The sequence below is a fragment of the Seriola aureovittata genome, chromosome 7 (genome assembly GCF_021018895.1).
Source record: "Seriola aureovittata isolate HTS-2021-v1 ecotype China chromosome 7, ASM2101889v1, whole genome shotgun sequence".
NCBI lineage: Eukaryota > Metazoa > Chordata > Actinopteri > Carangiformes > Carangidae > Seriola > Seriola aureovittata.
In genome coordinates this window covers 2,189,414-2,203,823 of record NC_079370.1, presented here as the reverse complement: position 1 = coordinate 2,203,823, position 14,410 = coordinate 2,189,414, and the positions used below count along the sequence as shown (strand labels likewise).

The 14,410-nt window shown below is 38.3% G+C and overlaps 1 protein-coding gene across 2 annotated transcripts in view; it reads left to right on the top strand.

The window, feature by feature from the left end:
• LOC130172316 (thrombospondin type-1 domain-containing protein 7A-like) overlaps positions 1-14,410 on the top strand; it is a 184,156-nt gene that overhangs the window by 161,848 nt on the left and 7,898 nt on the right. Inside the window, exons 2-3 of one of the 2 annotated variants that reach the window (XM_056380946.1) lie at positions 1,694-2,298; positions 7,169-7,537. In XM_056380946.1, the coding sequence (XP_056236921.1) occupies positions 7,457-7,537 (81 nt within the window). In that variant the 5' untranslated portion in view covers positions 1,694-2,298; positions 7,169-7,456. Of the gene's footprint in view, positions 1-1,693; positions 3,713-7,168; positions 7,538-14,410 lie in introns of those variants that run through there. The other variant, XM_056380948.1, reaches the window with a different exon arrangement.

Sequence of the window (14,410 nt, the reverse complement as noted above, 5' to 3'; positions counted from 1 at the left end):
GAGATGTATCCTGTTGGAGGACACATTGGAATGATCTAATATGACTGTATATGTAATATGAAATATTGGTAGAGACAATACTGTCCTCCCCAATTATTGGTAGTGACATGTCCCTACCGTCATATGCAAACCTACGCCCTTACTTTACTGTCTTTTACAGAAGTTCTCTAGAAAAATAAAATACCACATTATACACTGTATTACTTTGAGACATGAATGAGTGATCTTGCATCTAAGGCAGTGATGACAGCTCACAGAAGCACAAAGGTAGAAATCAGGTATCTTCTTGTAATGGTACTTTTCCCCCTGGAGGCAAAGTAACAAATATCTGGAACATGTGTGAGCGTGGGCACGTAAATTAACTCACTAATACCTTTAATGCTTTTAGATGTAGACGTACGAGTGACAAAGAACCGTATTTGTTTTAAACCTGTCAACCTGTATTACAGTTAATATATTAATATATTGTATCCTCTCCACAGTTATCGTGGTCTAAACTCTAGACAGTTTTTTCCCAATACAGGTCATAGTCTGTGTAGTAGTCTGTGTAATTGTGCAATTTTCTGACTAGTTTAAAGTACTTTGTATGTCTCAAGGTCAGTTGATTGTTCTGATATTTTCTCCAAACAGCCAAATGACTGACTGTATTTCTTAACTGATAACTTTGGTGATTATCTGAATTTTTGTTTTTGTGCACAAAGCTATGAAAAGACCAAATCCCTCGAGGACCTGATCCTTCGTCTTTTTATCTACAGCCTGTTGTAGCTTAATCCTCTGTGCCATAAACCTTAATTGTTGTCCAGAGCTTTTAAAAACACGTCAGTGAGCCACATCGTTGTACTGAGTGACACTAATCAGGTTTCCATTCAAATTTAGCACAAATTTTACAGAAATTTATACAAATTTATACAAAATTTTACAGTGAAAATTGAAAATGCATAAAAACAGGTGGATGGAAAACAATATATGGCAGTTTATTTAGAGTCAGACCCACATACAGGTCACTAAATGTGTATTAATCCACAACTGAAAATAGTCCCTACCAAATGCACTATTTACTCCTGTTAAACTATTGTTTGCTAAAAACTACGGTGCACAGCTGTTTCAGGGAATTATGTAGCATTTTTTAAAAAGGAAACTATTCTTAAAGATTTTCATCTTCAGTGGGAACCAATGGGCGTAGAGCTGAGAGGCAGCCAGACAAAAAGTGTTGAGAGACGGATCAAAGCGATAGTTTTGGTCTTTTCATGAGATTTGATGACGATAAGAAAAGTAGAGAATAATGACAGCCTTATTATTTTAAAGGCTGTGAAGGTTGATTTATTTGTTGAGGTTATCATTTCCTTTGGGATGGGGGCTAGGAGAAGCTTTCAGTATTAATAACTTTTAAGTGTGGTAGTTATTTTTTCAGATGAAAGCTGAAACAACTAAATTTAATATGCAGTCGATAATTTATCTGCAGAAAACTACTTTTCTACTTTCCTCTCCAGTTTTTGAATTTGTTTTAATGTGCTGTTGTAGCCCTGTGTCACATGATGTGGACCTCATGACCTGCATTTTACTTTTCATAATTACATCCAGATTCATCTGAAACAAATGTCAGTGCATGGCTAGCGTGGTAGCATGTGGTTAGAGTACTTCTCTGAGAAGATTTGAAGAGTCTGTCTGACTGTGTTTTAATCTTTTCACGCAGCAAAAAGCCAAAGAGACCTCAGAGACAGAGGCAACAAAACAACCGACTAAAACCTCTGACTCTCGCCTACGACGGGGACACGGACATGTAGTCCTCCAGAAGACGCTTCACCGGTCATAGAAACCCACTTCATCACGCCATAACAGTGAAGGACATGGATGTTTGCATCGTGAATGGACACGTCACAGAGCGGAGAAATTACAGAAAATCCTCTTAGCAGAGACACTAGCGAGGTTTAACTATTTCAAGTAGAGATCCATTCAGCCCCCTTTTGTTTTTTTTAAATATTTTCTTTTGCCAGAGCCTTCGTGACCTCCACCGTGTTCAATGAAATGCCTTTTTTTTTTTTTGCCCCCTACACATCCACATCTGTTTAATCAAAGGACTTGTTTGAGACGCAGGAGAGGCTGGGTGCAGAAGACAGACCCAGCTCTCTCCTGCTGTCTCTGAATATGGCAGCACAAGCTCCAACTCTTCCCCCACGCTTTTCTGCTTGTCCCTAAAAATGCTGAGTAGCTGGAGGCTTAGGATGCTCTGACGGCTCGTACGTTGCCAAAAGTCACCGCAGGGAAGAGGAGGAGGGAGAGGAAAATCTCCATAAAAAGGTTTGGATTCCTTTTTCTCAATCCTCAACTGGGTTTTGACTCAAATCTCTTTTACAGTCTTGAACAAAAGGGAGGCATTTCTTCTCTTCTTTCTTTTTTTTTTTTTCTTTTGCTTGATTCAGAGGCACACAGGCCTGAGTTTGTGGGATAAACTGATCTGTACGATGCTGATGGAGGAGTAGCCTGCAATCAGTTGTTCATGAAAACTACTGCCTGCCTGCCTGCCTCCACCCTTGCTTTGTTTCAGGCACTACATTGCACTATATTAGTGCAGCATGATATGCACATGTGACTTCTACCTTCTATTGCCATAAAACACTGCCTCTTCCACAGACGAAACCATAGAGCGGAGGAACAGCTAAGGTCAACACGAGAACATTCGAAGGAGAAACGACGGCAACAGGAAAAGATGTTTAAATGTCTCACATTCTACAAAACAAGTGTGAATCTCAAGTAAATATATGTATAGATTTTATTTCTCACAACTGATCTTTTGGTTGTAGTAAAGTACCTTTTGTGGTTTGTAGATTTCGTCTGGTGTTATCACTGTATTTCTGCCCAGATGCAATTATGCGATTTAAACTACGATATCAGCGGGTGACTTCTTTTAATGAATCGCCTGCTTTAAAGTTCTTTTTAACCATAAAAAAAAAAAAAATCTGATTCAATTCAAATTATTTAACCTTTTTTTTATCCACAGACGTCCATTGTGGAAAAGCTGAAATTTTGCAGTGATTAAAGAAAAAGAAAGATCAATAAATTTAAACCATTCACGTCATGCAAATGTCATTTCTGCCTTACTGACAATAACTAAATACTAACAGTCCTGTAATACAGTTTGTAATACTTGAATGGGGCATACATTATACACTGTAGCTCATTATACACTGCAGTACATATAGACATAAAGAGAGACTAAATTTGTTTTAAGATTTTTCATGTAGTAACCGTATCATAGCTCCTCTGTTTTGCAGCCATAATACATGAGGTGAAATATAATTAAAAAAAATATCTGTACAAACAAAAAGTATACAACATGTTAATAATAAGAGAACACGCTTCTGCTGAGTTCAATGTAAAAGCAAAACTGGTGTGGAGAATGTTTACTTTTTTTGTTGTGGGATTTGTAAATAACAGCGATTTTTTTATTTTTTTGGGAAAAAAAATTCAAAGTATGTGTACATTTATTTTGTATTGCACAAAAAATGTTTAGTTTGACTATTGCAAAGTGGGTGTATGATATTGCTGATTGTTGTTATCATGATGCAAGTTGTATGTTGTGAACAAAAAAGGAAAGAGAAAAGAAGCAGAAAAAGACGAAGGCTCAGCCGTTTTGTACAGGTTGTTTATATGTATGGGAAGAATTACTGAAAATAAACGAGGACACGGTTGTAAACACACAACGGTAAAGTTATTAAGTCTGAAGTCATGTTTGTCTATTGTTATATGTCCACTAGAGAACAGAACATTAAAGGATAAAGCTGGTGTTTTTTTTATATATTTTTCTTTTTGTCAACAAATCCCATGAAAAGAGCAAAACCAAGGTTTTGTCAATCCGTCTCTGCCAATACTCATATCAATATTTTCACATTTAAAACATTTGGTAACTCTTTATTTTACACGTCCATTATTTCCTAATAACTTCTTCAAAGTTTCCTAGAAAGAACCACAAACTTTGGTGCCAATTACAGGAAAAAGAAACAGTTCATTATCGACTTCCCAAATAATTTCCATGAAAGAAAGTTCTCCACTTAAACATCAGTGAATATTTATTACTCATTCATTTATTATTGGAAACTTTATATTGATTTTATGCTGAGCCGTATGTTTGTTTGCAGACTCATTTCACATTTTGCATTTTTAGCTCACCTGTTATCCTCTGAATAAAAGTCTCAAGGCTGAGTTAGCTTAGCATTTAGAATTAACTGGAAGTGAAGCAACTAATCAGCGATCTAATTATACTGTATGATTCTGTCAAGGAAACTTCTTAAATAAATTGGAATATGCAGACACATAAAATAAAGAGTTACCAAAAAATCCCAACTATATATCGACCAGTATTCACTTTTTAAACATAAACAACCTGGATTTTAAGGAATTGTGACCGAGATATTTTATGGATAAAAAACGTATTAATGCTCTCTGGTGGACAAACTATCTAACGACGACACTGTTTCTGAATGACCTTAATCATCAATAGATCTGCAATCAGATAATAACAGTCAACATAATGTTCTAGTTGTGTTAAATATTTTTAACTTCCCTAACTTGTCTGTGGTTCTCAGCCCTAAGTCCATTTGCTCAGACTGAAAACATAAATTTGTAAAAACAAACATGGAAATATGTATTAGTTTATTAGTTTATTAGTTTAGTATACAGCTGGGCACTGTAGTTTTTAGCCAAAGTTACTCAAACAGAAAGAAACATTGCATTTGTTTGGGACTATTTTCAGTTGCGGATCAATACACATTTGTATTCAGCTAGTAAGTGTCCCACATATAGCATCAGCAGGACAGCGATGTGTTTTTAACAGTGTTGGAGGAGTATATATATGAAGTATATGAGGCTTTGGATACATGTATATTACTGCAGGATGAATTCATTACTGGTTTTGGGCTTTTCATGAGGTTTGTTGACAATAAGAAAAATAAAGAACATCACCAGATGAATCCTTTAAGCTGGAACAGTGATGAAAAGTCACTTAAAGGAGCAAAACAACTAAATAATATCGATCTCTAAATACTCTCGGTCTGCTCTTACAGGAACAAGTAGGGATTTTAACCACTTAAACGATGGGTCCAGTATTTTTAACTCCTGCTCATACTGGACGTTAACGGATCTCTTCCACTGTAAGGGACAAAATCCACAATCCTCGCTCTGAGAAAAAATGTGTTCAAAGGTTTATCTGAAGCTGAAATGACGCCTCGGCAGCCTGAGTTAATCAAATCAACTGGGGATCTTCCAAGTTCCTGTGTTTTTAGCACCAAATTCCCTCTTTGTGTTGGTATCCATCCACTGCAGCTCAACACAGAAACACTGTGAGGAAGAGCGAGAGGAAATTTAGCACTAAGAAGCCTTTAATTTGGAAGATACACACTTGATTTGATTAAGTCAGACTGTTGAAGCCTGGTTTTAGCTTCAGAACGAGGACTGTTCCTCCCCACTTCCACCAGTTATTGATCAGTATGAACAGGAAGAATGATAACGTGAAAACGCTCGACGTGTTGTTTTTGTTGTTGTTGTTAAATGGCAAAATTGTGAACCTGTCCTTTAATTTAAGTTTTCATTCAGAAGAAAAATCAACTACGATTACAAATTAAGATTAATTTGACAAACTAAACTGCGAGGTGTTTGATTTAGATTCAAAATGAAGACGTGTACCTGCAGATCACGAGATGATTAAGCTTGTTTTTAAACCTTTTTAAAGGGGCACGCCGCTGATTTTACATGTCAAATTACAAGTCACTGTACTACTCAAAAGTGACATCACTTGATTAATCGCTGCTTGGGACTGAAGCCTAAAGATTTTTAACTGACGTCTGTGTTACGAACCTGAGTCATGGAGTTTGAAAGATGAGGGCATTTAGCAGACAGGGAAGGTCTGATGAGAGATGCTATCACGTTGTTTTATTGGATCTAATGGTTCTGGAGTCTGACCCATACTGCGGTTTAAAAGTCAGAGTATATCGGCCTGATTATTCTTTTTTCTTCTGTCTCTCAAACGTCCCAAACTTTGTGGGAGTGAAACAGTAAAATCACTGGCGTCCTCTTTTAAGGGACTTGTCAGTTATTTATTTGACGTTTGTTTACCAAATTAAAAAAAGAGTTTCATCATAATTGCAGGGCAAAATATTTGTCACACACAAATTCAACTGACAATTCAGCTTTAAAATGTTCACTGAAGGTCTGCAGCTATGTCTGGTAAATGAATTTAAAGTCAGCATTAACAAACAATAACCAAAACAGTGTCTTCAAGTTTTAGAGGAAATTATTAAAGTAGTTTTTTTTTTGTTTGTGTGGGAAAAAATGAAAAATTACACAAAAAACTGATGAATTAGATTTCATAAAAAACCTAAGTAACTTTTAAAATGTTTCAATTTCAGGGTCATTAAATTGTTTTTAGTGATGATCATTCATAAACATTATGAGAATAAGCTGTTACTGATATATTATTATTAATATCATATTTTATAATATTGTGTTATCGATGCCGTTATTAAAGGCTCAATACCTCATTAAAGGCACAGCATACAGGATGTACTACATTTAGACCAAACTTGTATCTCACTGTCTGGAAAATGTATTTAAAGTTGCACTTTAAATACATTTACTTTAGTAAACTAAAAATGTCCGTATTGAAGTAAATTATTCAAGTAGTTTATTTTTTTTTGTGTGGTAAAAAAAAATTTTGCACTTAAACCCACAGAAAAATCAAATATATTGGTTTTGTTATAAGGCATAAAATATACCTAAATAACCTTTAAATGTTGTAATTTCAAGTCACTTCTCTCCACAAGTGAGAGATGATGAGTGATGAGTATTGATGGGAATAAGCTGCTATTTAAAGCTGCACCATGGCAACAGTCTGTTTTTTTTTGTTTATTTTTACATATGTGCAACGTGAATCTAAATTTTCTGACTGTGTCTCCTGATGTTCACAGAGATGTACAGAAAAAGGAAAGCCACTGCAGCTGACGGCCACTAGATGTCAGCCCCTGACGACGTTAAAGGAAAAGTTGCCTATAAAAAGTCTATAATGTGAACCTCCTTCCCTGCTTCCCCCTTTCTCCCGTCCCCCCCTCCCCCTCCTCACTCACTCTATTTCTCTCTCCCTCCCTCCTCTCTCTCTCTCTCTCTCTCTGAACCTCAGAGCGCACTATATAAAACATTCCTCCACACTGACAGTCAGATCTACAAACACCTCCGTTCTCACCACAGCGCCTCCACTGCCTCCAAGAACACCCCAGTTAGTCACTTGAACCGTTTTAACATCAGACATCTGACCCTCCTGAATGAGCCTGAGAAGATTCATCTCTGCTGTCTCGCCTCAGGACCGCCTCCTCACTCTTTATTTCTCCTCAAGTTCGGCAGCTGATACCGGTTCAGTCAGGAGGAGATTTCTTTTTTTTGCGGCTGAGAAGATCAAGGACAGTTTGACATGAGGGGAGACGTTCCACAAAGAGGCATGAAGACCACATGTCTGTGGGCTGCCGCTGTGCTGCTGTCAGTCATCTCTCTGGTGAGTTAAATGTCATTTTGATATGACCTTTTTTTATTTTTTTATTTTCATGTCTTCTAATATCTCCACGATTTCTGTGATTAATGTTCGGACTCATCTAGCAGCAGCAACATCAAGGGATGTCCACAAAGAGACGTTTTAGACAAGTGAGTTTCAGGCGGCGCAAAGACCTCACGGCGTTAAAACAAGAAATGTATTTCAACATCATGTTAGTTCCTGTCTTGTGATGTGAAAACCTAGAAAAATGTTCAGCATAATGTCATTTTCTTCCCTTCTCCAGGTAATGTTACCTGATGTAGTTGAGTTAAAAGCATGTTTTTGTAGTGTTTTCCGTAAATTTGATACCTGTGATGATAAATTTCAACACCCACAAACCAGATTTTCTAACTGCTCCATGCAGTGACTCATTAATATCTTTGTGAATTAACAAATGTCATTGTGAACGCAAGCTTCCCAAATTCAAATCTGCATCTTTGACAAATCCACCCGCACACACACACACACACACACACACACACACACACACACACACACACCCCGCTGGATATTTCTCCCTCAGCACTATCAATTCAATCCTTCCTTTGCATTTTCCCCTCCTTTCTCCCATTTACAGATGCGGTTCAATAAGAGTGTATTTGACAGTACGGTGGAGAACAGCCTGAGCCCATTATGACAAACATACCAGAATGCTCCTAACTCAATGCCTTGACAGTTTGTGACAACCCAATTCCTTTAATCCTCGGAGAGACAGTAACCCCTCACCCACTGATAAATCTGTCAACAAAGCAATCAAAGCAGAACAGGAGCCACTCCTCTCTCCAACAAAAATTCCATAAACTTAATCCCTACAAACTTGACTGGCCTTAAAAAGCTCCCGTGGTGTTATCTGTGTTTAATTTGCATAGTGATGGAAAGAAGTCAATTACTATTAATTATTCTCTACAACTTAATACCCATTATCGAATTGAATTCACCGTCTCGAAAACCATAAACTCAATTTCACAGCTGACTAAGCACACTAATCATTTCACCCCACCACCACCACCGACCCCCCCTTTTCTTTTACTTTACGAAGCCCTTTCCTGCTTTGAAGGGACACAAGGATTCTTCGATTTCAGAAGCAATAACATTAACTAACATGGATTCCCCTATTGTCACAATATAGAGACAAACATTAATGATTAAATGTGTGAATTATACGTACAAAAGCATCGTGGTAGTGAGAGCGAGCTGATCTCATAGCATCACTTGATGGGAATGTTTTTTTCCAGACTGGGCTGCCAAATTGCTTCGCTATGCTTTAATGGGATGATCATAATTGTTTCGTACTCGGTGCATCCTAAGCTTTCGCCTGGAGCTCCTTCAACAGATTGACAGACCCATGGGAACCTCACAAACTTATTTTGGCCGCCTTTGAACCAAGTCGTGTGTGAAATAATATGATTATGCATTTTTCCTCTGGGTAAGTTGGAAAACTGGTGGCTAGGGGTTTTTTTTCCCTCCTCCTCCTCCTTCTTCTTCAAACTGCCCCGCTCTAATATCCTGCAGTCTGTCCGTGCACAGTATTTATCCTCCTCAGAAGTCATGGTAATAATTGTGCCCTGGCCTCTCAAAGTGGAGCTGCAGTGATAGGACTCGGCTCCATCCACAGCTGCCTGTGATGTCTTGACACACTTTTTGATTTGTCATCATCTCTGACCCCCCTCAGGTAACACTTTGATATCACTGGGAGAATATAGACCTAAACTCTTAGTGGGTGTCAAATGCCCTTAGTTGATCCATCAGCTCAACTACAGGGGGACCTCACAAGGCGAGTTAAATTCACTGTAAATGACTATGACGACAATCATATCCCAAGTGCTCAGTCGGAAGACAGTCTAAAGGACGGCATCAACACAGTAAGGACTCTTCAGCTACCTTCCTCTCTAAAGGAGCATTTCTTTCAAACTAAACTCAAGATGATTACCGACATATTTAGTTTTTCTTCTCGAGCTCTTCTTCTTGTTATGATAGATAGTTTTTGTAATTCATGGCGTCTGAAAGTCACAAATTAGATTAAAATAAGCTTTTACTGCGAGATGCAGCCGGAGGTTATTGACTGCCTCATCGCCCAAAGGTCACAGGTTTGATCCCATAACAGCCACATGTCCTTGATCCAAACTCTAATAGCTCCTCACACTTTAAGCCTCTCTGGATAAGAGCATCAGTTTAATACTTCAAAATTTAAAACTAAATAAATCCACTGAACTCCCCTCTCTTCTTTTCAAAACGTTTGCGGTGCAGCATTAATGCACAAAAACTATTAAAGAACAACCACTCTATTCATTTCTGAGCGCTGCAGCTGAACTCTGAGCACACAGCATGCAATCAAGATTGCAAAGTGGCAGCCCAAATCTGCTTTCAGCCCAGTCCCTCCCTATTCTAACTCTGTTAAACTAGAAGTGTCGCATTCACAAATCCTCCCCACACACAAGTCACAGCAGCCGCAGCATTCAAGTAAATGAAAACTGACACACACTTTCATTCTTCCTCGCAAGGTTTTGTGTACAGCCCACCGCCGAGTCATCTGGCTCCTCCGGTGCTTCTATTAAAGGTGGAATTTGTTGGCTGTTTGGAGGTCCAGCCCATAGAATATCCTCCGAGCTCCCGAGGGAAGCCGGGGTTGTTTATCTTCCTGTTTCAAAGAGCGGACGCCTGCGCCTTATCACAGTCTCGCCAAGAGTAGATAGCATTTAGGTTTGTCCAACAGCCTGCCTATATGCTGCATCTGGCAATCTGTGAGTCGTTTCCTAAAGGACTTCTGCATACTGATGCTGTTTGTGTTATCTTGCCGAGGGATTCTGCCTCATAAGCCGAAGCTGGGAACAATATTAACAAACAGTTAAATGAGGTTTAGTGGGGGTGGGGGGTGGGGGTGGGGGGGGGTGGGGGGGGGGACTCCTGCTTAACAAATTGCAGGTCGAAAAGTTAGAAAAAGTCGGAGCTGTGAAATGAAAGCCTCTAAATATGATTGGAAGCTACGTTTGAATATCTTTCACATCCTTCACTGTATTTCATATATACCATAAATTACATTTTTTCATGCTGCTGCACGAGGCTGTGACCGACGTGACTTTGTGTAAGCAGGTGTGATACCAGTTGTTCTGGCACACACCGAGGTCTGTGTGTCTAACTGTAAGCATGGAGTTCGGAGGGAAGGTAGTTATGGTCGAACAAAAAGATGCTTTTGCTTGTTTTGGGGGGGTGTCGAGGGGGGGGGGATATATTAGCCAGCACTGATACTAGAAATTAAAATTCAGGACATCTCAGCCTCTGCCAAACTTATATGGAGGTGCAATACTAAATCACTACTACCCATTAAAGGCTACTGATAACAAATATATTTTACTTTTATGTAATATCTTTAAAGCCCCTTGGAAGTATGGTTTCAAATCATTTTTGTTTCTGTTTTAGAAAGTATTTTATCTTCCGTGACATTAAATATTTATTGCTTAATGTGCAACAATCAAAGTTAAAGCTCAGTAAAAAATAATCCTTACATGTACTTATTATTAATTAAGAGTTTAAAGCTCAAAACTCATCTGATCTGCTTCACGAGGACTGTGTGATTGTGATTTGATTGACAGCGGGTATGAGCAAACAACCCAAGAACTGTCGTTATGTTGCTGAATCCTGACTGATGCTATTGAAGTATTTGACATCACATTTTTTTTTCTGCCCATCTGAAAACAGTGAGAATGGCACAGAGAAAACAGGAAACAGAAAGTCTCACATTGGGATTTAAAATTGTTCAGACTTTAGAAAGAATGAAAATGTTGTGTTCATATAGAAACCCATCACTCACTGCAAAAAGCTGATTTAGAAAATATGTTTTCAGGGAGCTAACAGCAGCTCTTTTTAAGGACTACATCAGTACATTTGCATGTTTTAGAAATTTGACATTTTCCTGACAATTTTCAAATGTATAAAGTTTTAGATTTTTGGATTGGCAGCCATTGGTTTCCAATTATTTCTGCACAAATGGAAAATCCCTTTAAACTTGCTTAAGTTTGGTAATTTATTACAGTGAACGTCAGATTCAGCATCCACTGCGAGGGATTACACAACTAATTTTCTCAAGTTTTAAAGATAAGGCTGGTGTTATTCTTTACTTTCTATTGTCAACAAACCCCAAGAAAACCAACAGTGTGTTAGTCTGTCTCTGTCAAGACGTAAATCTTTAGAAACAGCTCAAAAATATGTGCTTTCATTTTCACTATTATTATTTTTAAAAAGCCTACATAATTTCCTAAAACACCTGGGCACTGTTATTAGCAACTGTTGCTCAACCAGGAGTAAATAGTGCATTTAATCTGGAACTACTTTCAGCTGCGGATTAATACACGTTTGGTGCACAAGTGAGTAGTTACAGCAGCAGGACAGCGTATGTGTGATTGATTCAAGATAAACTGCAGTGCCCATGTTGGTGGTACTGGAACGTGTCACCCAGTGAAACATTATGGCTCGTTTTAATGTTTGAATTTCTTTGCGAGTGTCTGTGGAACAGAGGGAGGAGATACGTCACATCTTTTGGCTGCACTCGATACGGTCGACTCATTGTTTGTTTGGGATTAGTTGATAACAGCACAATTATCACCAACCTTGTCCTTGAAGAGTTTTTTCATATAGAGGAACGAATGGAGACAAATAGCTTCCAAATAACTAATAAAACACAGCAGCATGGAAACATATAGATAAACTATAACTATAAACTAACTACTTACTATTTCTTTTATGCAGAAGTTTCTATGGAAGCTAATTGTTTCCTTTTTGAATAATGGATGTTTCTCTCAGCGTGGGCATCATGTATCCTCTTTTCTTTTCTTTTCTTTATTTCTTTGTTGCACACTTTGACATTAATTCAGGTCAACTGCTAGTTTGTACTTTTCCTGTTCAAGCCCTTTTTTGTGACACGTAATTAGATCATCATCTTCTTCTTCATTATCGATTAATCTGATTATTTTCTTGATTAATACATTTGATCTAAAAAAATTACATTTACATACAATTTCTTAAAGTTCAAGTTGACGACTTCAAATTACTTGTTTTGTCCAACCAACAATCCAAAACAACATGTTTACATTACTATCACATGGGACAAAGAAAAGCTTAAGAAATGATTTTAACAATTAGACAAAGATCTCAGTTAGATTGAAATATTTCTTTGTTAAATTAAATGTATTGAGAGCTCTATGTTCAGTGTGCACATCTTTTTCTGACTTTTACATTAGAGGTGATATTTCACAAAGTATCATGATTTACAGTAAATGGGCTGAAATCACTGGTGAGATTCCCCAAAGGCAGTGGTTCTGAACCGGAGGGTGGGGACCCCTCCACTGGGTCACAACAGACGTCTGAGGGGTCGCAAGATAATTAATGGGAAAATGGCATTTTGCATTTTTTCAGATTTCTCTCTAATCTTTGCTTTTGTCTGGTGAGAGGCCGGATCCTTTTTATTTTCTCTCAGAAGTTTAGATGGGAAATTCACTGCTCGGTTGAACCGCTCACAATTGATTGACATAACTCCAACCTGTAACGAATGGTCGCAAGTGGCAGTTACCGCTTCATTTTAAGGACACGTCCGAACCAAAAACGTTGCGTAATGCTGCTTTAACAACAACCCCTGAAATCAAATCAAATTCAGAAAATGAATTTTAATTAAACAAAGACAGTTCACCTTTATCCCACGGACAATTTGGTTTGTCCCTTATTTGATATTTAATAAAATCCACTATTGACAAACCAATATCTGTTAAACCCAAAGTTATCAAAGTGTGACTGTTGACCTTTACGCCTCCATGTTTGTTCTTTTATTTCCCCCTGTCCTTTATCCAGCAGCTCTCTGCCTCTTTTCTCCCTGCAGTATCTCCTCCAGACACATTCATGCATCTAACACTCACACTCTCTCTTTGTGCCTCACTTGCATGTTTTTGAAGCCAGCAAGAGGTAAATCTTGGCCCTCCGAGTGTTGGTGCAGTCAGTCGGGGTGTTCTGGATATAAACGTTGCTTTAGTCAGGACTGCCTCTGATCTGCCTAATCTCCCCGGGCTGGATTACAGGTTGGGCTCTAATCCGTGAAGTGGGGTCTCTGTGAATGTGCCTCCGAGTGCTCTAATCCAGAGACTGTCAGGTGCTTTAGATGAAAGCTAATTGCATGTCACAGTTTGGGGACCATACATAACGCCGGTGACAACAGAGCGAGTTTCCACAACAAGGAATTAGGTCTGACGATGACTGGGCACGCACTTCAGATGTGCTGTGTAATTTTGATAATCTTGGAAGAAAAATAGTGAAGAAATCCCCTCGAAAAAATTGATTCCAGTGACACCTCCTCTTACAAAATTATTCATCACATGAAGTTGCAGAAAATTACGTAGCTTTTCAAAACATTATGTTGTAGGCAATCTAATTTCCCGCTTGACAAAATGATAAAAATTCGAACCACCTGGCTCGTAAACCTGCTCGGATCTGCACTGTTTGGGAAATGTTCTTCACATTTACACCTCAAAACGCTGCATCCACACATACACACTGCCACTTATTAGCCTGACAGTCACTTAAACCAGCTCAAAGCAGTTTCCTAATATCCCTTGATCTGGTTTCAGGACTCCGTTGAGACTGAAACCCAGTTACTGAGAAGCATCAGTAATTACTGCACTAAGAAAATGATATTTCATTTGATCACTAGAGACTACAGTCATTTAACGACTCAGAATAGAAAAAATCAGGACAAATAAATGGGGCTTAGAGTTTCACATTCGCAGTCAAAGGTCATTTAGAGACCGTTTATCCTTTTAGAAAAACTGGAAACATCTTAAACTGAATCCACATTCA